General features: G+C 36.7%; 2 protein-coding genes across 2 annotated transcripts in view; one reads left to right on the forward strand and one right to left on the reverse strand.

The window, feature by feature from the left end:
* Nucleotides 1-707: 707 nt before the first annotated feature.
* On the reverse strand, nt 708-3454 carry KLLN (killin, p53 regulated DNA replication inhibitor). The gene is given in 5 exon segments (XM_053583504.1): nt 708-2471; nt 2473-2711; nt 2714-2855; nt 2858-2968; nt 3188-3454. Coding segments are annotated over 5 exon segments (903 nt in total). The 3' UTR covers nt 708-2327.
* Nucleotides 3455-4711: 1257 nt separating this feature from the next.
* The window catches only part of PTEN (phosphatase and tensin homolog), a 103936-nt gene continuing 86204 nt past the window's right edge, over nt 4712-22443 (forward strand). Inside the window, exon 1 of the mRNA XM_053582504.1 lies at nt 4712-4922. Coding sequence (XP_053438479.1) covers nt 4844-4922 — 79 coding nt within the window. The 5' untranslated portion in view covers nt 4712-4843. The remainder of the gene's footprint in view (nt 4923-22443) is intronic.

A 22443-nucleotide genomic window follows, 5' to 3' on the forward strand; every position in this document is an offset into this window, starting at 1 on the left:
AAGAGAATCACCTAAGCCCAAGAGTTGGAGATTCCTACCAGCAGTATGACACCACAGCACTCTACCGAGGGCGATAAAGTGAGACTCTGTCTCTAACAAAACAAACAAACAACAACAACAACAAACACATTGATTTTAGATCTCTTTTTGAAAGGTCCATGTGTGGGAGATGAGAAAGGCAAGATGGTGGAGACTGTTTACACTAAAGACATTTTAGCAACAGAACCTACAAAGAGTGTATCAACTATATCATCGACATCCAGTTCTTAGTCATTCTACTTATCAAAGAAAACAAGAAAAGAATTTTCTTCAGATATTCTTTGGGTGTAGTAACAATACCTTTTTTGGAATCAGCTTTTAGAAACTATAATTAAAGCTGTTTTATCGTGTTTATTAATTATTCTTATATAGTTAATCTCCCTGAAGCTTTATATAATTCTCTTTTTGTCACAAGCTTCCATTTCTCCCTAGGGCATTATGAATCCAAAAAGGTAAAGAGCTGAAGTGGTTAGAAACCATTGTATTGTAATACCTGTACAGCCAAGCATTTATTTTCAATTGAACTTAAACAATTACAATTTTTAACTTCCTTTACATTAGATAGAGCCAGCTATTTTAGAGGTTTTAGCTCTACCACTTGAAAAGAGTGAAGAAAAACAAAAACAGAAAAAAGATACATTTGTATTTCTTTCAGAAACAACACCAGGAATAGGAGGAGGTTTTTAATCAGCAGTTCCTAATAACCACCTGATGTTGCTGTCAAGCTGGCTAAGTTTCTGCCAACATTGGTGATCCTTTCATTCACCACTAGAGTGAAGTAGAGGAACCTGATGTTTAGAGAAGCAGCAAAACCTATTTCCCGTTTTCTTCCTTCAGCCAGATGGAAGTGCTTGCTGGGTGGTGTCATATTCCAGCACTTTGGTGCTGGTGATGCAAATCTTCTCTGCTCCACAGTAATTCTGTGTCACGGAATTGAAGAGACAGGAGTGAACCCTGCTTCATTTTCTTCCAAGTAAGCATGTTTAAGAGCTTCTCAGATCCTGAGACTAATGGTCACATAGGGGTAGGCTCCAGGGGAGGGGCAGAATAGGGCAGTGCTAGTAACAGGTGCTATGGGGACAAAAATCAGCAAATTGAGAAATAAGTGTTGAACATTGTACCCCTCCCCAATCTACTTTCCTTTATTTAAGTTCATCTTCATTTCCCTTTTTTCAACCAAGCAGTGGTTAATATGCAATTGAGTACAGCTCAAGTTTTTACCATGCAATCTAGCAAAACACCTAGACATCAGGGACTCCTTATCTTTGGTTACTTGTAAAATGAAATCTCTAGCTCGCACTAGGCTGTGTGGACAGGACTTGTATCTTTGTAAAGCAAATAGAGGCATTTCTCTTACTCTTTTCTGATTTCTCTCCATTTTCTTTTCCACTTGTAGTCCCTTCTTCTCTCAAGCTAACCGGAACCATGCACAAAACCATCCTTGGATAAATATAAACATCAACGCTTCAGCAGGTTAACTACCAGAGAGGTGTCTTAAAAAGGCGCGGTATATAAATGCAAAGTTTTATAGAGCCTCAGAGCTCTCTAAGAATACTGTAAATATCCTTGGTTTAATTAGTAGTCCTTGAGTTAGGTAATGGCCTGTGGCTTTCTGAGCTAGGCCTCTTGGGAATTCTAGTCTTCAGGGGCTACCTGCAACTATGATGTGCACATATACAATCTTTTTACACCCTGCATAAATCCTCTTCAGACCTTATCACGCTCTACTCACAATTATGGCAACACACACAGATTCTCATTTTCTCAAATTTTGAAAAACACCCGAGTGCCTAGCCTAGGTTTCAAATAAGATATTTTGGACTTGAATTGTCATCTTGGGTTCTACTTCCCCAGGGAAAAAATAAAATCCTAGATTGATGTTGAAGCCCATTCTCTTTTATGCATAACGGGGACTACTTTGTAGCTTTCTGGTGTCAGGGGAAATGTACTTCAGCTCAGCATTTCTGAACAAGCGCTCTCATGAGGACAGGTCAACCAATCCGGGGCTGTAAGCAGACTTTATAGGTTCGTTTGGGGCTGATAGGCCCTTGACTAGGTTCCCGGACCAGATACGTCACTTGGCTGAGTCTACAGTAGGTGGGGCGCGCTCACCAGCTCAGGGGTAGTGATTGGAAGTTTGTTGCAACACTAGGGAATCCAAGCAGCGAGCTGCACCTGGAGATACCCTTTTGCTTCGGGAGCACAGAACCAAAAGGGTTCACTCGAAGTGGCAGGGCATCAGCGAGGGAGATTCCCCAGATCCCTTGCGCCGGGCTTCTTTTCCCACGTTATTGGGAACGCGCAGGAAAGGTCGATCCAGAGCAGAGTGTCAGTTCTCGGCCTTTGGCTTGCTCTGTTGGTCGCATGCCCAAGAGTGGGTCCAGCCTGGGGTCTCCGTTCCGGTATTCTGCAAGAATTGGCAGCGGCCAGCAGAGCCGGGAGGCGGAGGCACGTGTTGGGATGTGGGTGCTTGTGTAACCAGTTCCGCCAGCGCTAGCCCCGACAGCGCTCCTCCGGGAGGCTCATCTGATCCCCTTTTCCCGCCGCGACCGGGATGGGACTCTGGTCCCGTTGCTTGCAGCCGGCCGAGGCTCCCTAGGCAAAGGACGCATAACACTTGCCTCCGGAGCTATCATAGGGGAGTGGGAATTTGGAAAGTTCCCCAACTAGAACACACGTGACCCCCTTCAGAAAGTAGTTCCGACTGCGGCCCGTGTATCCCTCCACCTCCTTTTGAACCCTCCAGAGCCTCCTCGCCCCGCCCACTCGCGGGGCTGCAGCTTCCTACCGTTCAGTACTTCGCACTCGGGCCGGGTAACCTCGGCCACGCGTGTAAACGGCCAGGCCTGGTAGCGCCAACCGGTTGCCCCGGGCGATCCGCACTGCCACGTTTTCTCAGAGGCCAAAAGGGGGCGGGGCAAGGTAGCCTCTAAGGACCGAACTTGAGTTCGACCTGGTGAATCCACCTGGAGCCGAAGGGGTAGAGATGCTCCACTCTCCAAGGCTAGCGGAGGAGGCTGAGGGGTGCGTCCCATTCACGGAATCTACTGTCGGCCCACCTAGATAGGTGTCCTTTGGGCCTTGGAAATTCAGGGGCGACGTGTTCACACCCTGCGCTAGGCTGGAAGCTTTTGTTTTTAGGGCAAACGAGCAGAGTTGCCGGGGAAGCGAGAGGTGGGGCCGTGGAAGGGAGCCGGATGAGGTGATCCACGCTGGAGACACAATAGGAGGTTGTTCTTTGTGCTAAGACTGACACCTTGAGGACAAGGGGGATGGGGAAATGGCTAGGCAAAGGCTGCGAACGACTGTGATCCGACAGCAGTGCAAAAGGGAAGAGTGGATGCCGGCCATTCCGGGGAAATCTAGGGGCGCAGTCAGGGAAAGGAGGTCCTCGCTGCAGGGACTGTCCCTGCATTTCCCTGTACACTTACTAGCGCGTTCACCTGGTCCCTTCCACCTGTGCAAAGGTAACCTCAGGCCGAGTCAGTGACACTGCTCAACGCGCCCGCTCAGCTTTCGTCATCAGCCCTCCACTCCCAACCCCAAGAGCCTGCCCTGCCTTGGGCTGGATTCTGGGCAGGGTCCGAGGCACAGTTCAATCCCCTAGCCCCGCGTTGCCGCAAAAGCAGCCGCGGCAAGTGCAGCTACTGACCCACGCCTGGGAACAAGCCCGAGCGAGCCCCCAGCAGTCATACTGGGCATGCTCAGTAGCGCCTGCAGGTTGGGGGCTCTGCGTTCGCCCCCGGAGCTGCAGTTCCAGCCCCCGCCTACTGCCCCCGCCCTCCCCACCCCGGCGTGGTCGCGTCCGCCTGGCGCTCACCTCCCGCCTCCCCTCTGGCTCCCGAGGCGACCGGACTCCCCGTGAGGCCGCGGAGGGGGCGGGCAGGCTGGCGGACGGTGATGTGGCGGGACTCTTTGTGCACTGCGGCAGGATACGCTTTGGGGCGCCGAGACGCGGCTGCGCTCAGTTCTCTCCTCTCGGAAGCTGCAGCCATGATGGAAGTTTAAGAGTTGAGCCGCTTGAGGCGAGGCCGGGCTCAGGCTAGGGAGATGAGAGACGGCGGCGGCCGCGGCCCCGAGCCCCTCTCAGCGCCCGTGAGCAGCGGCGGGGGCAGCGCCCTCAGGGAGCCGGCCGGCCTGCGGCGGCGGCAGCGGCGGCGTTTCTCGCCTCCTCTTCGTCTTCTTTTCTAACCGTGCAGCCTCTTCCTCGGCTTCTGAAAGGGAAGGTGGAAGCCGTCGGCTCGGGCGGGAGCCGGCTGAGGCGCGGCGGCGGCACCTCCCGCTCCTGGAGCGGGGGGGAGAAGCGGCGGCGGCCGCGGCCGCGGCGGCTGCAGCTCCAGGGAGGGGGTCGGAATCGCCTGTCACCATTTCCAGGGCTGGGAACGCCGGAGAGTTGGTCTCTCCCCTTCTACTGCCTCCAACACGGCGGCGGCGGCGGCGGCACATCCAGGGACCCGGGCAGGTTTTAAACCTCCCCTCCGCCGCCGCCGCACCCCCCCTGGCCCGGGCTCCGGAGGCCGCCGGAGGAGGCAGCCGTTGCGAGGATTATTCGTCTTCTCCCCATTCCGCTGCCGCCGCTGCCAGGCCTCTGGCTGCTGAGGAGAAGCAGGCCCAGTCGCTGCAACCATCCAGCAGCCGCCGCAGCAGCCATTACCCGGCTGCGGTCCAGAGCCAAGCGGCAGCAGAACGAGGGGCATCAGCTACCGCCAAGTCCAGAGCCATTTCCATCCTGCAGAAGAAGCCCCGCCACCAGCAGCTTCTGCCATCTCTCTCCTCCTTTTTCTTCAGCCACAGGCTCCCAGACATGACAGCCATCATCAAAGAGATCGTTAGCAGAAACAAAAGGAGATATCAAGAGGATGGATTCGACTTAGACTTGACCTGTATCCATTTCTGCTGCTGCTCCTCTTTGCCTTTCTGTCACTCTCTCTTAGAACATGGGAGTAGACGGATGCGAAAAATTTCGTAGTTGGGGTGACTATAACATTTAACCCTGGTCAAATTTATAGATCTTGCAATTTGTGTTTCTTTTCAGTGTAGTCAATCTAGGGTGTGTGGAACTCTTGCCTGGCTGCAAGTGTCAAGGCACCGATTGGTTTCTTTATCTGTCTATATGGTCTCTTCCTGAGACTATTGTCCGTTAATACAGAATACGGTACACTTTTAGTGGATTAGTGAGCTCGATAATCCAGTCTACTAAATGAACAAAAAAGCAGACGCTTTGAAGTTGAGCATATTTCGATTAAATCTTGGCTTAGGCCCTAGATCAAGGGTATAGATCAGATTAAAATGAAAATTTGTGTTGCACGTACGCATATTGCATCAGAACCTTGCAGTGATTCTTTTTAGTTTCCTGAGTTGCATTGATAGATTCTTTTATAACGTGTTGTGGACTGATTTGCATAACTTTATAGAAGCAGAGTCGATTTTCAGCATATATGGTGCGCGTTTGAAGGCAAAAGGTAGATTTTTTTTTTTAATGTCTAAGCAAAGTTAATTATAACTTTGAACTGCATTTGAAAGTTTTAGAGTTTGAAATCAATAGTTCTATAGTATACCTTATAAGGCACTTTTACTAGGTCTTTGTTATATTTGCCTTTTTCTCTTCCAGTGGGGTGATGAAGAATAATAGAGCATGAAATTTGCAGTTTGGTAGCATTTCATTTTCATTGCTCTTATCATACATAATACAATGACAATTGAGTAGTTTTTGACCCAAGTTGATAGTATAGTTTAGGTTCAAGGGTATTATGTGTAGCAGATGATGATTGCAGAGATTAAACTTCAGTTCTCACTTGAAATTTAAGTATTAACTGTGATGCCAGAATTGCTGTTCACCTATTTTAGTAGTTTTAGGTTTTCTGTCACTTTTTGGTATCTATTAATTTTACTCTGACTTGTGTAGAATGTCAAGTGTATATGACCAGTTAATACCCAGAAACATTGGTAAGGGTCGTTTACTCCAGCAGCAGATTGTAGGTATGTTAGCTCTTTTCTTACAGTGTATTAAATTTACTGAGTCAGCTTGTTGAGTGAGACAGAAAACTAAGGATTTTAACGGTGTATAGTTTTGGTTGTTCAAAAGTTAGGCCTTTGTACTTCAAAAGTTAGTGGTTATCGAAAAGCATTGGTTTTCGCAGTTTCGGGTACAACAAACTGGTTTTGATCAAGGATGAGGAGTAGAGCCCTCCTTTTTTGCAGAATGGAAAGTATGACAGGAATTGAGAGCTGTCACAGAATTAAGTTATTGGACTCTGATTGAGGTGGGGAACCTGCATCCTTGAGGCCACATGTGGCTTTCTGGATCCTTAAGTGCAGCTTTTTGACTGAATCCAAATTTTGCAGAACAAATCCTTTCAATAAAGGGTTTTATCCTATGAAGTTTGGATTTGGTAGAGGGGCCGCACTTGGAGTTCTGGAGGGCCACATTTGGCCTGGAGGCCACAGTTTTCCCGCCCCTTTTTATCAATTATCATTAAATATTTTGTTTAAAGGTAGAGTGACACGGAAGTGTCTTTCTGTCCTGCTAAAAATTATGGTGAAGATTTTTTTTTAGATGTTTTATATTAGAAGAGGTTTTATTCCCTTGGCTTATGTTAGCTGCATATAAATGCACATTTAATTTGCCCAGGTTTTCGTTTTGAAATAAATATAAAATTTACTGAAGAAGTAGCTTCATGAAAATTAATCTTCTGTTAAGTTTAAAATAACATTTTAAAAGCCTGTGGAAATTTTGGAGTCTGTGTTAATTGAAAAGGTTACTAAGGTTGAACTTGACCAGCTTGCCCAAAAGATAATTATGGAAAAATTCTTCTGATTTGCATTTTACTTCAAAAACAGTCCACAATTGGTGTGAATTAATGACCGTCGTGTAAATATATAGGAACAAAAGATTAAATGTTTATGTAACTTTTAAAAGTACGCCTCTATTCAAAAAAAATTAGCCGAATGCTGTCTGGGAGAGATTCTTTCAGCATTTAAGGTACATTTACATTATTTCTATTTTCTTTAGTTGATTTATCAGTGTTATAAGACCTTAAGTTTATTTTACCAGACTCTTACATGTGAGCAATGAGATGACTGAAAATTTCTTCTTTGATTTCATAGTCTCTACACATGAAATTTATGTGACTTAACTGTACTTTTAGTTATGAAATGCACAGAAAGCAGTATCAAATTTTGCATCAAATGACTGATAACAATTTCCAGAGTTGTGGTTTTATTGAGCCAAATGTTGATATGAAAAGAAGTCAGGAAAGTCAGTGAAGTGGTTGCTTTTTTTTTTGATCATTATACTCTCAATAATTTTGAAATATCAAACAAAGTAGTTTGCTTGGTTTCACTTTAGTGTCTTATGTTTGGGGGCAGGGGTTGGGGTGGGGGGCTTAAAATGGTCTTTGAAGACTGTCTCTGGCAAGTTGTATCTGTTGCGGCAGCCAACCCATTAAGAGTTAAATTCCTTTATGAACCTAGTGAGTTACAGTATTTTTATCTGATGAAGATTAATAATGAAGTCATTTCTTTAAGGAAAATTAACTGCAGTAATTTAGTTCTAAAATATTTTGACAAAATTGAATTATTTTAAAAATTTATTAGGGTTTTATTCTCGTTAGTCTGAAAGGTTGTGCTAAACTTGACTATACAAAGTTTGGTGACTTTAAGGTACACGGAAACTTTAGGCTTCTGTTGTATTTTTATTATTTGGTTGATTTGTATCTTTTCAAATACTGATCATCATAGGAAATACTTTTAACTTGTATAGTACAGTGAATATTGAAGTTAGCTAAATTACCTAGTAAGGTAAGTGATTGCTGAAACTAATGATGAAGTTGTTAAAAAAGATGGTATTTTACAATTTTTATTGTACATTGTATTTGCCAAGTTGTATTTCTTTCCTGAAAAACATGACCAGACCACCTAATTACTGTATGATAATTTACAAACTTCATTTTCTGTAAAGCCTGTTCAGGAGTAAAACACAACTGAAAGGAGTAATTTACAGTTTGTAAGTCTTTTAATATAAGGAAAAAAATTTTAGTACTGTCCATTGTAAATGTTTGCACAACAGTGCAGTTATCGGTGCAGATTATGTTGCTTAGAATATACTTAAGTATAATACTAAATGATTAATGGTAACAAAATATGGTGAGGTACAATCACCTTCATTTTAAACTAAATTTTAAAAAATAGTAGAGAAAGATTCCTTTATTTTCTTTTAGAATTTTATTTTAATAACATGGAAAGGTGATATTTTAATTTTTGTGCAGAACAGCATATTTGCTTTCTCAATAACCATATAAAAGATGTAAACTTTTTAGGGTTATGAAATTGCTTACTTTTTTTGGAAATGAAGCTGTCTTCAATTTTTGTTTTCAAATATTCTCATTTTAGAATTTGCCCCCATTTGCTATTTGTTCATTTGATGTAGCTTAATACTTTCTAAGAATTTTTAAGCCACTTCTAAAGTAATCAGTTCAGTTCAGTGATTTTTAATGGAGATATATTCATTATGGGAAAATCACTTCACAAAGTTTCAGTGGTAATTCACTTTCAGTAAACACTCCATTTTTACATTTTTATCTCAGTCTTTTCAGTAAGACAAAAACATGGGAAATGTTTTTATATCGATAGTGTATGTGAATTCACCGTTTGTAAAGAGAACTTTAGACGTGTGTGTGCATAGGATATAGTTTTCCATTTACTTGAAATGTAAGGTCTTTGCCATACGATAAGATTTAGCTTCCAGAAAATGTGTTGTTAAGGTAGTTTAAGAAATTTATTTGGTACCATTTTTTTTTTTTTTCTGTAGAAACCATTGAGTTAAAGAAACAGTTCTTAAGTTATATTGCATAGAACTCATTACTCCTCACTTTTCCCTTTTCGTTCTCTTTTTTCAAAATCAGCATTGAAGAATTCACTTTGTGGCTTGAATTCATTAAGAAAAGGTGTTAGGATTTGTTCTAAAAATAGCAGTTTGGTACAAAATGTATCAACTTGTGGGATTTGGGTCAGTAATGATTTCAGCAAATATTTAGTTCTGTTTTACAATTATTTTCTATCTGGTAGCTTTGAAACTAATGCAGTTACTATAGAAATAGCAATAATGTTGAGGTTAGACTAAATAACCTTAAGTTGGTAAGGATTTGCTGACCAAACTGACAGCTTTAATTCTCTTATATAGGCCTTATCACTGTCTTGCTAGGTGGTTAAAAATGTTTTGGTCTGTGAATAATGGTTCTTCTTAGAAATACTGAACTTACACATTCATGAATGTAAAATAGTTTCATTTGTCAGGATAGGTCAAATTTTGACTTTTCACAGTTCCTTGAAATTTTTGAATTTTCATTGGTTACAGAAGAGGTATTAGCATTTTATTCTTTTAAAATAATTTGCACTGGAATAAAAAAGGCTATTGGCAGATATTAATACAAGAAGAGTAAATGTAATTTGGGAGTGAATTAGTGTTAGATGAGAAGTTTTGATTTAGTATAATTAAGGAAGACCCTTCATTTGTAACAGTTGACATGAATGGACCTCTTCAAGGTATTAGGTATTCATATATTTGTTGGCAGTGTTAAGAATATCAAGAAGTGAATGTTGTGGCGGCACCTGACAGCAAAAGAATATTTTTGACCTGCATATGGTATGGGAAAGAAGCCTGTTGAGGCATTACGTTTTATTTATTTATTTTTGCTAGAGACAGAGTCTCACTTTTATCACCCTCGGTAGAGTGTTGAGTGCTGTGGCCTCACACAGCTCACAGCAACCTCCAGCTCCTGGGCTTAGGTGATTCTCTTGCCTCAGCCTCCGGAGTAGCTGGGACTACAGGCGCCTGCCACAACGCCTGACTATTTTTTTATTGCAGTTTGGCCGGGGCCAGGTTTGAACCCACCACCCTGGGTATATGGGGCCAGCGCCCTACCCATTGAGCCACAGGTGCCGCGTAAGCATTACATTTTAAATAATTATACATATAGAGTAGAATCTCTGTAAATTGAGCACTCAAGGAACTGTGACTAGTTAACATATGCAGGTGGACCACATAAGGAACCAGGCTTACTGTACTTACCTATGTGCTTGTAGTGCATGACTGGCTATGAATATTCGGTCATCTTACAGAGGTGGTCAATGTAGGGAGGTGGTCAACTGTAGAGGTTCAACCATAATTATCATTAGTAGTCATTTCTTAAAATACAAACAATGAGTCTAATTTATAAGGCTTCAAATTCTCTGTGTTGTTATGTAAATAAATACAAAGTTGGCAGAACTATCTTAGTATTTCAAAAAAATATTTTCTTCTCTTTAAAGAAGAGATTACCTTGGAAGATACGGTTTTATAATTTTAAAATAAGGTAAAATTTATTTTAAATTGCATTAAAATATTGAGTATATGTTTTATCTGTGCTTTAAGTATATACATTGTTTCATTTTAGATTTTAGTGAGGCAGTGTGGGTTCTGGAGCCAGACTGCCTGGGTTATAATCTTGGCTCTGTAAAATGGGGATAATAGAATTTACCACTTAAGTTTATCTTAAACAATAGATAATATAAGTAATTCTCTTAGCGTAGTACCTGCCCAGATTGTAAAATACTTAAATGGCAGCTGCTGCTCTTAAAAATTATAATTTCAGATGAACTATGTAGAGAATTATTTATATTTTCATTTATGGGATGAGCAGTAATTGTAACTAAATTTTCTCAGTTTTGGACACGTTAGAATTTTAATTGGCTCAAGCTGTAAGTGTTTTGTTTAAAAAATAGGGATATTCCTTTAGGAGCTCTGAATGTGACATGTCTGTGATTTTTCTGTTTTGTCACAAATAGAATGTGAAGTTCTACTCATATTGTTGACCGAAGTAAAGTTAATCATGCTAATCAAAAAATATTTGCTCAAAATATTTAAGATGAAATTATAGCATAATGAAGTAGAATTTAAAAATGAAAATGTATTAATATTAAATTTTCTTCAGTATTGAAGATAAATTTAAATATGTATTTTTATTCACAAAAAAGTAATCTGTGCCTCAAATGTAATAAAACTTGTCTGATAAGAGTTACATAAATTTTTATGAGTAAAAGTATATTTCTTAGCATTTTCTTTTAATTCAGCTTTTTGGAGGAGTTATGCAGCTGAATGCCAAGTTACAGTTATTACAATAAAATTTCTATTTAATGTAATCCGTAATGGGCTAATACAGGAACTTTAATGTTAAACCTCTATATTTCTGTGTCCCAGTTTCACATTTGGCCAAGATTCTCAGTATATTTTAGGCCCTAGGAATGAAAAGAAAGAGCTAAAAGATTATTTTTCTTTATACTTTCTTATCAAGTATGGAGAAAAACAGAATAAGCTTGCATTCTGCCCAGTAAAGACATAAGAATCTTTTTTTTTTGTTTTGCTTTGCCTTCTACTGGTCTTTCATCTGTATCACAGTACTCTTCAACAGTAAATCAGTTGATTTCCAATTAGGTTTTTTTTTTCCTGTTTTGTATTACAGAATAAATATACTCTAATTATATATGTGACTATCTGGTTATGTGATTTTTGTGTATTTTATGTGTTTTGTAAATTAGCTGTATTTTAATACAACTCTTTAATAATTGAATATGCTTTTTTTTTTTTTTTTTTTTTTTTTTTTTTTGCAGTTTCTGGCCGGGGTGGGTTTGAACCCACCAACTCCAGGTATATGGGGCCGGCGCCCTACTCCTTTGAGCCACAGGTGGTGCTGCCCTAAATATGGATTTTGATACCTGAGCACAAGCTGAGTTAAAAACCAGTTTCTCTTCCAACTCCCCCATGCACTTATTTTTTGTTTTTGCTTTATATCACTACCTACCTAAAACTTATTGTTGATTTAATATTATTATGGCCCTTCAGAATAGCTTAAGACTTTTATTTCCTTTGATGTTTGTAGATTTTTCAGGCTATAGTTCAGTAATATTTTCTCTTTAGTAGTAATTGCAAAGATTGTATTTTGTGACTTTTATTTAATATTTTCCATCTTTTGAAAAAGATGTAAATATTTAAGGTATTATGAAATTTATTGGGATTTGAATCAGGTATTCCTTAGATTAGATGTATTTTAAAGTGATTGATAAATATGGTATCAGGTTTAAAGTTGTCAACAACCTTTTGCTCATTTCAAAATGCAGTATTTTTCCCATTTGAAAGTCTTATGTCTTGAATTAGTGAGACTTCTTTTTGAGTGTTCTGGTTGCTCCAGACTGATTAGAGACTAAATAAAATAGAACTGAAAACTTTTAAAATAAGTTTTAGGGATGTTATTAAGCTTGATTTTTTTTTTTTTTTTTTTTTAGGTATTAATTTCTTAAATGTGTAAGTATGAATTATTTTATTCTGAATCTGTCAGATAGTGTTAAGTGGCATACTTAAGCTTTTCTTTTTCTCTCTTTCTTTTCCTTTTTTCATAATAATGGAAATAGTGCTTGTCAGGCTTATTTTGACCATGTAAAATTTATTCAACATTTTGACATAATTGTTTATGTAAAATGTTGAGGGCTGGAATCTAAGGTTATATTCTTTTTAATAAATGTAGTAGAATTAACTAGCATATTCTCTGACAGTGTCTTATTTGTTTAGTATTTTTTGTGTAACAAAACAATTTCTTAATCATTAGCTCATTTGATTTTGCAGAGAAAAATAGAGGTAACCTAAGAGGCAGACGGAGCAAGCATTACATTTTTCTTTTCTTTTTTTTTTTTTTGTGTGTGTGTATGTATGTGTCGTTTAGGAATTAGCTCAGTTTGAATCGGTAATATGTTGAAACCTTCTTGAGTCCAAAGAAGAATGTGGGGTTTGGGAGCACTTTGATGCAGTGTTTTTCCCATTATGTTACATAACAGGTTCTCATACTTTGGTGTCCATCAGAATAACCTGAAGGGCTTGTTAAACTATAGATGGCTTGCTCCATCCCTGAATTTTGATTTAGTAGGTCTGGGTTGGGGCCTAAGAATTTATAGTTCTAAGGATGATGGTGATGCTGCTGGTCTGGGAATCACATTTTGAGAACTATGATATTACCTTATCTCCCATCAAGCAAACCCTTAATATGTTATACTCCTTTACATAATAGAGTTTATACATGTAATGTCTCATCTGACCTGGAAACTCAAAAAGTTCAGCATGGAAAATATTATCCTTATTTTATAGCTGAGTCAGTGAAGTTAGAAAGGATGCGTGGTGGAATGGAAGAAGCATAGATTTGGAGTCCGTCAGACCTAAAGTATAGATTAACTCCCTGCACAGCCACTTACCAGTTGTGTAATAATAAAGGACACGCTGCTTAATCTTAGTGAATCCCAGTTTCCACAACCCCATTGTAGGGGAAAAATCCTTAATTTGTACTATGGTTTTTAGGTTTTATGAGGGCTTTGGTTGACATCCGGGGGTGATCCCCTCCTACCTGTTCTGGAATTTTTGGCAGTGTAGACATTTTGTTTTTTTGTCACCTCTGGGGCAGTGGGGTGTGTTATTGGTTAGTGGGTTGAAGCCAGCCAGGGGTGCTACTAACCATCCTACAGTGCATAGGACCCCTGCCCCACGATTATCTTGCCCAAAATGCTGTATAAAGTGTCTGGTATATGTATACTTTACCCTCTGGTGTGGAATTTAAGAATTACTAATAAATGTTGGAACCGTGTCTAGCATCTAGGTTTTGGGGTGACTGCTGCTAGGCCAGTATTCTTTCTGATAAGAAGTTTGTCACAAAAGGTATCCCTAGTAACAAAAAAGGTTTAGTTGAAGAGGTCTTACGTGTTCTTTGGCTGATTGTGAAAGTGTTGCTTTGAACTTCTGCTAGAAAAGGTTAAAGATTTTTTTTTTAACTTTTGTAAGTGTAATAGTGTATGTAGTATTAGAAGGAAGATACATAGAACTGCTAGCAAGATGGATATGCTTTATTAAAAGAAAGCAATTTTAACGTTACTTTGCCAGTACTTTTTAATCTTTTTTTTAGTTATGTAATTGCTGAGCTGCTAGGAGTTACTTTGCTCCCAGTATTTTTTTGTTGTTGTTTAATACATTCTTTAATCTTTTTTATTCTAAAGCTGCTTTTTGATATAGTCAGATATAACGATTAAATGTACAGACGTAAAATGGCAAATTTCTGACAAGTTATAAAAACTTTTCAAATCTTTTGAGGAGAAGAGACTAGGGCTGACTCTAAGGTTCTTTGATTCATGTGTTAAATTGTTTTCTAAGCTGTAGATTTGCTGTCTCAGCCTTTTGAATTAAAGTGCTTTATTTAAATTAAAAGCTTTAATTAATAAGAAATTTTAGGGAAAGAGTGGATTGGGAAGATGCCAAGGGAATAGCTTTAGTAAATTCTGAATTTTTGGTTTGGTTTTGTTTTTAGGGCCGACACACGTAATTACGAAAGTGTTCTAGGAATAGGTTGTTTGCTATGAATTTTTTCTGTTTGCTTAATTTTACAATTTACTTTTCTTCTAGCTTTGCACGTGCATAATAAAATGTCAAGGCCTTGTTTTTAAAATTCTTATGAAATGAAAATTTTGAGTGTTAAAATTCTTTTTGAAGTTACAGGAGCTATTCAGAGATACTGATAAATATTTTAAAACCAGAATAAATAATTAGCTAAAAAAAAACAACAGCATTCTTTGCTGTAATGTAAATGAATAAGGCTTATGGTATTTATTTCATAAATATAATAAACTCCATATAAATATTAAAAACTCCATATAAAAAACCCCATTTGCTTATTGTACTTAAGAACATTTTTTATAGAAACATGACTAAAGAGATTTTAAAAAATCACCCATTGTCCTACTTCTCTAAAATTTCGTGTTTTCATATTAGCTTCCAGTTTTCATTTGCATATATTTTAAAGTCTAATTCATTGTGAACTTAAGGTTGGTTTTTTATTTTAAACACAATTTTCATAGCACTCCATAATTGCCTTAATTATTTTAAATGGTGAAATCATCAGAAATACTTAATCATTTTCTTGTACTTATACATTAAACTCCTTTCCTTTTTGGGTGATATCTTTTCTCTTATTTTCTGATTTCTTTTTTTAGAGGAGACTTAAGATTTTCATGATTTTGATTCACAAAATCAGAATCTCTTAAATAAAAAATATCTGAAGTATTGGAGGCTTAAAACTTTTTTTTTTCCTAAATTACTTGTAGGACCTCTATTGATTACTCAATATTGAAAGCTTATTTTACTTATGTAAGTGAGACAAAATAAAATTTTATCTAAATACTTTTGACTTATCAATTTATTTTTCCTATTGTAGGAATATTATATTTTCTTGAAATTAAAGTAGACATAGAAGGTAATTTGAATAAATAATCCCATTAGTTTTATACTAAATTGGTTACAACACACTGTTGCTTTTTGTTTTTCAGTCAGAAGGGGTATTGGCTTGTAATGATATTACTGTTCTCTGAAGCATATTTTGGATGATATGGTTTATATTTGGATAATTGTTTAGGAAATTGATGTGATATTTATGTACATTTGCATTTTAATCAGTAGTAGTTTGTGGTTAAAAATTGCATTTGCTTTATCAGATTGTATTTTGAAGTATCAGATACTAACACAAATAATTTTATTAGGTAAATGATAATTCTTGTGTGTTTGTGCCTCAGGCCTTTTTATTTGATCATTTTTTAATTAATGGACTAGAACCAGTGTGCAAGCTAGTGAAAGTTGTAGGACTTATGTTGAAATAAATGATCTGACAAATGACTCCCTCCGATATCCAAGTGTAATACAGAAATAATTATTTATTGGGGAGGTATATTCATTAAATTCATGTCATTAGAAAAAATATTTTAAATATTAGGTAGAAACATTATTCTCTTTTTAAAAACAAAATTAACATTAAAGTAACATTTTCCAAACGAGACAAAATTGTTTCAACTCTTAAGTAAATTTTGATTTAGGTGTGGTATACATCTTCTTGGATGCTAATGAAAACAGTAATGGCAAAATATTTTATTTGAGAGTATATGTATAGGTTTTTTTGGCAACCCAAGAAACACTCTTACATCTGAGTAATTCTCATGGACTAGCTGTAGGACATCTATATAAAATAAATAACTAGTATACTGAAGTATGATATAATTTTGCATGTCTAGGCTGTAGTCATGTTTATGTGTAATATTGTAAAATATGGTAAGGTGTTTTTTAAGTCTATTTGAATTCTTTTTAATATTGAAAAGGTCACACAGATTGTGGTTATTGTGTAGTGTCCAAGAACTAAGGCCTGCCATCTGTTACTCAAATGCAGGGAAAAGTTAAGATAATTTAGTGATATAAGTGGTTTTGACATCTCTGTCTTTGGAATCACCTACTAATTATGTGAGTTTTTTGTTTGTTTGTTTGTTTTTAAGACTAACACCAAATCATAAACTTTTACAAAAATGAAACCTAATAGGCTACTGTTTATATTTTTCTACTAAAATACAAAGGTGCTGGTTGAGAACTAAAGATTATGTAATGAAAGCCTGGCTTTTAGTCATTCACTTTTACTAGATTGTTTGGATCGTTAACTCAAGGCATCATGTTTTATCTTGAGATACTAAGTTATGTAAGATTTTGATATGTTTAAATTGTAGTTTTCCTATCAAGTAGAGACATTTAGGAATTTATTACTGTAGAAAACAGGAAACTAATTTAGTAAGAATACCTTAAAGATTTGCTTTAAATATTTTTCAAGATCTCACTTTTTTTTCTTGTTCAACTTCAGTTTTGTTAGTATGCAAATGAGCTTCCCTATTTAAAATTTTGCTATTGAATTTTAAGCCACTCTAGAATTTGAATCTATAACTTTTCTGTTCACTGCTAGGCACTTGGTCTTACCAGGTTGTATAGAAGTCTTTAAAATTACATATTTGGCTTAATAGAATCTGATTAATCTATTTTTTTTTTATTATGTCAACATTGTTTTTATTTTCTTGGGAAGTTTATCATGCCAAGTAATAAAATATGATCAAAAATAATATTTACGTTTAAATGTGAGTTTGATTTTACATTTTCAAAAGATACTTTGTGTCTGGGGGCCAATGTATTTTGTGCAAGAAGCATCTTGTAAATTTTTAGATTAATATCTTTTAGAAAAGTAGATTGGTTTATTAGCATCAGTTTATAGACTTTGGTCAGGACTGAATTGTAGGCCTTGTAAAGAATGATACTATTTTGGACCTTTGTGGATAGACAGATGTGCACATAAATTATCTCTCTTAAGTAAGGCACACATGTAGGTAAGAATTTTATCCAAATACTAAAAGTTTGTCTGTTTACTTAATAGTATTAAAAGGGTACGAGGTGTTAAGAGTTACCATCCCTTGTTTTGATTCCTATGCTTCCCATTTAACTATTGGTATTTTTATTTTCCTGTGTATTGAACTTTGTGTTTTAAAAGTTTATTTACTAGTCGAAAAGGCTGACATTCTTTATATTTTTTTCTTTTAAGTTTTAGTTTAGTGCTTTTCTAAATTTTGTGTATAGTCTTTGAATATAAAGATTTCACAACCAATTATGATCAGTAATTGTGCTTTCCCACACAATTATAATAATTGGGTTCATACTAAAGTAGTATTCTTTCCATAACAGGCATTTATAGGTAGCTTACCAATAGTAAGTGTGTTATTTATTCAAACCAAGTATTGTATACTTATTCTAGTATCTAGTAGTGCATTTTATTTTACCTTTTTTTTTGGGACAGAGTCTCAACTATGTTGCCCTGGGTAGAGGGCCGTGGGGTCACAGTTCAAAGCAACATCTAACTCTTGGGCTTAGATTCTCTTGTCTCAGCCTCCCAAGTAGCTGGGACTACAGGCTCCCACCACAATGCCTGGCTATGTTTTTTGCTGCTGTTGTTGTAGTTATCATTGTTGTTTATCAGGCCCGGGCCAGGTTCAAACCTCCCAGCCCTGATGTATGTGGCTGGCACCGTAATCACTGAGCTACTGGCACCCAGCCTCTCTATTAGTGCATTTTAAAATTGCCTGTGATTAAACTTTAAACTATGGATTTGGACTAGTATTTTAGTATTTGTGATTTCAAAATTTTTAAATAATTTATTTTTCAAATTATTTTAAAGTTGAGAAAATGATTAAAATCTATCAGTGGAAATAGTAAATTTATAATATTAGAACAAGACAGTTATAAAATCTGTGATTCATTCATATTAATGGATGGACACACAATATATTTGTCTTTATATTTTAAAATTCACATACATTTCTAGTTCACTTTTTTCTCTAATCTACAATTCTGCACTTAGGCAAAGCTGTTTTTGCCAATTGGGAAAAAAGCAACTCATTTCCAAGTGATTTCCTGGGTTACAGTATAGAATAAAGAGATTTGATTTTATTATTTTCAAGCCAAATATAAAATGAAGCTGTTCAGCACACACTTGTTTGGAACTTATCTCATTTAAAATGTTTTCAAATGAACAGGACTTTCATTGAAAGGTAAATTTTGATTGTTAAGCAAATACAAGAGTTTTGCGATTATTGTTTATTAGGGAAAAGAAAACCCACTTGCTGGAGACACTTTTATATTAGAACTACGTTTTCTTAGTACTTAGTGTATATTAGGTTTTTAATATTGGTAAATGAGTTCATGTTTGTACCTACAAAATCAGTACAGATGGAAATTTTGGAATTTTTTTTTTCTTCAGGTAGAATATGTGAATTGGTACTACAACTAGGTTTTTGTTCTCAGACTACTTGGCATCTTTTGCACCTTATCTGTTAGAATGTTTTCATTTCTATAAAAGTTACTGGTCTTATATCTTTTTGCATAATCATAGAGTCACAAAAACCTAGCATCTTAGGGTAATCACTTTTGGTAAAATATATGATAAAAGCATGGCTTTTATAAGCAGAATGAACTATATTTATAAAAATGTATCATTGAATATAAATATTAGAGTAATTAAAAATACTCTCGGGAACTTCATAGTAATGTTGAACCAGTATAATTTTAACTTTTGCAATTTTTATATGCCTTATTGTGATTTTGCTATAGAAAATTATTAATAGTTAGCATTTGGGGACGGCGCCTGTGGCTCAGTCGGTAAGGCGCCGGCCCCATATACCGAGGGTGGCGGGTTCAAACTCCGCCCCAGCTGAACTGCAACCAAAAAATAGCCGGGCGTTGTGGCGGGCGCCTGTAGTCCCAGCTACTCGGGAGGCTGAGGCAAGAGAATCACTTAAGCCCAGGAGTTGGAGGTTGCTGTGAGCTGTGTGATGCCATGGCCCTCTACCGAGGGCCATAAAGTGAGACTCTGTCTCTACAAAAAAAAAAAAAAAAAAAAAAAATAGTTAGCATTTGGCTTAGTCCATGTATATAATGCTGTTGACAAGTATGTCTAATGCATTCATTGAGCTGGTAATCTTTTTGAAAGCTGTTATGTAAGTTAAATCCATGTTTTATTTGATTTAGTCATTAATGATCAGTCCTAAATTTCTTTTAGGGAGAGCAAAACTGTAGAGGAATATATGTATTGTGTGTTTTAACAGCAGCAGAGTTCTGAAACAGGAAATCGTATTCATCTAGAGAGCTGGGAAGAAGGTAATTGGTATACTCATTAAAACCAGTTAATTGGGCAACTTAAATTTTTAAAGGTTCACGATGTAAGCTTGACAGATTATTTCATAATAAACTGCCTATGAAAAGAAATTGATAAAGTTAGTTAGGAGGGCTAATAAGCCTTTACCCAATACAATGAGTACATTATACTTTGGATTTTAAAGTATTGCTAACATTATCAATGTAAAAAGAGAATTTTCTTGTTTTCTTTTCTTTTTTTTTTTTTTGAGACAAAGTCTTACTGTGTCACCCTCGATAGAGTAACTCTTGGGCTTAAGCAATTCTCTGGCCTCAGCCTCCCAAGTAGCTGGGATTATAGGCACCCACCACAATGCCTGGCTATTTTTTGTTGCATTTATCATTGTTGGTTAGCTGGCCTGGGCTGGGTTCAAACCCGCTACCTTCTGTGTATGTGACTGGCGCCATAACCACTGTGTTACAGGTGCTGAGCCAAGATATTTTTCTGAAGTACTAATTTGCTTAAAATTAAATAGTTGAGGTTCATAATCTTTCATTGTTTCTTTAAAAACTTAATTTTTTAACTGAGTATAATTTTAATATATCTGCTATTAATTGCTTTAAAATTAACTTAAATATAATGAGTTCAGTTGGAAAAAAAGTTAGTTCTATTTCAGGTTTGTCACAGAAATTATTTTTCTCTGTTAATGTATATGTGCACATATTACATAGTTGTAATCAGTGTTTTTGTCCTGTTCTATGGTCTGTTTTTTCACAAATATGATTCTTACCTGTTAATAGGTACTTACTTTTAAGGCTAGATAGGTAATATTTCATCAGGCTAGGCTGAATACCATGGTTTGCTTACCATACTGTTACAGGGTTATTTCTCTTTTTCTTTCTTATATAAACAACACTGTTGTGATTATCTGTATAGAATTTACTTTTTGTTTATTTTCCTAGAGTATATTGCTAGAATGGTACGGCTGGATTAAAAGCATAACAGTGTGGCTTGGTTCCATGGCTCATGCCTATAAATCCTAATACTGGGAGGCCAAGTGGGAGAATTACTTGAGGCCAGGAGTTAGAGACAAGCCTGAATAAGACTCTATTTCTACAAAAAATAGAAAAATTAGCCAGATGTGGTGGCCTCTGCCTGTAGTTCTAGCTACTCAGGAGGCTGAGATGGGAGGATTGCTTGAGCCCAGGAGTTTGAGGGTTCTGTGAGCTATTACAAGACCACTACACTCTAGCCTGAGTGACAGAGTGGGACTCTGTCTTAAGAAAGAAAAAAAAAATTATAACAGTTTTATAGTTCTTTCTTACAAGTTGCTAGATTTCTTGCTAAATGAACCAATTTATAGCACTACACAGTAGAAAAATTTCTAGCAATTCTTATGTTACTTTTGAAGAGTGTGATATTTCCATATAGAAAGTGAGATCATAACTTGTTTCTAAGCAAAAAATGTGCAAAAAACTTTAGCCATACCAAGATCATATAATATAAAAAAATGAAATATTAGCAATTAGGATTATTTGGAGAAGTAAAAACTATAATTAGAGTTCAGAGATTATTTGAGAGTCAGTTTGCCTTTCTTAAATTGGCAATTCTAAAAGATTAACTAGAAAGTATTAAAAGAAACCTAAAATTTGTGCTTCAGTTAATATATCAGAATTCCTTCTTTTGTAATTTGTTTATAAAAGCACCACACTGAAGTTGCCTCGTGAACTAAACAGGACGTTTTTAACTTATACAACCTCTAATAATCTCCTATTTACAATTATAGAGCCCTTTGCACTTTTATAGATTTAAAGATACTTTTAGATATCCATTTGGTTTGTCAGACAGTCAGTGAAGAGATTATAGCAAGAGCTATTATCATTATTGTGCAGAAGAACAAAACAAAAATATTTGAGACCCAGAGATTGAATGACTTACCTGAGGTCATAGGCTTTAAGTTGCACAGCTGGGAATGAAACCTTGGTCTTCTATATTAAATGACAATATTCATTAAGTGCTTAGTACAGGATCCAGGACCTCGTAAATATTTAAATGTTCGTGTGTTATTCCTTCTTTACTCTTAAAACTCCCACTTTGGGAGCACTCATTCTCTTTAAAAATTTTAGTTAAAGCTTTTATACCTATGTACGTTTTTCCCTTTAGAAAATAAGTTTTTAGCCTACATTAATTTGATCTATACAGGAATAAGCTTTATGTATTAAGACAAACTGTTCTTAAAAAATGAACAATTAGGACTTTATCCTCGAAAATTCAAGGAACTTCGCTATTTCTGCTTTGCTTTCAATGTGAATCTTCAACTAGGAAGGCAAAGCCATTGTCAACATTCAGCAAACTTAATGGGGAAAAACAAAATCTAGTAAGAAATATAAAATCTTTCATTAAGGAAGTCTTAAGAGTGCACAACAGTGATATTTAAAGCATAATTAAATTAGAAGAGTTGATAATAAGAATTTAACTGTGACATACTTGAAAGTATTTAAGTTTAAATTGGACAAAAGTTTGTTGAAAGAAATGTAAACCTGTTGATGTAACTTAAGAATTTCTTGTCCTCTCATAATAAGCCTGTGTGTTGGTTGAAAGCACTGACAGAAAGCAGGGAAAAGCTCCTGAAATTCCTGGTAAATAAAATTAATGGGTAAGTCCTAGTATTGACTAACTTGCTTATTCCTTTTATCTTCTCTTGTTTGACTTTATTCTTAGCTCAGTGTTCCTTTTATGAGCCAGACAATATCAGATTTACTTTTGATGCTTTTTATTTATTACCTCTCTAAAACTGCATTATCTTTTTCTATTTTGTCACTCACATGTTACAGCTTTATGTTGTTACTGCAACTTT

This window comes from Nycticebus coucang, chromosome 3 (genome assembly GCF_027406575.1).
Source record: "Nycticebus coucang isolate mNycCou1 chromosome 3, mNycCou1.pri, whole genome shotgun sequence".
NCBI classification, from domain to species: Eukaryota; Metazoa; Chordata; class Mammalia; order Primates; family Lorisidae; genus Nycticebus; species Nycticebus coucang.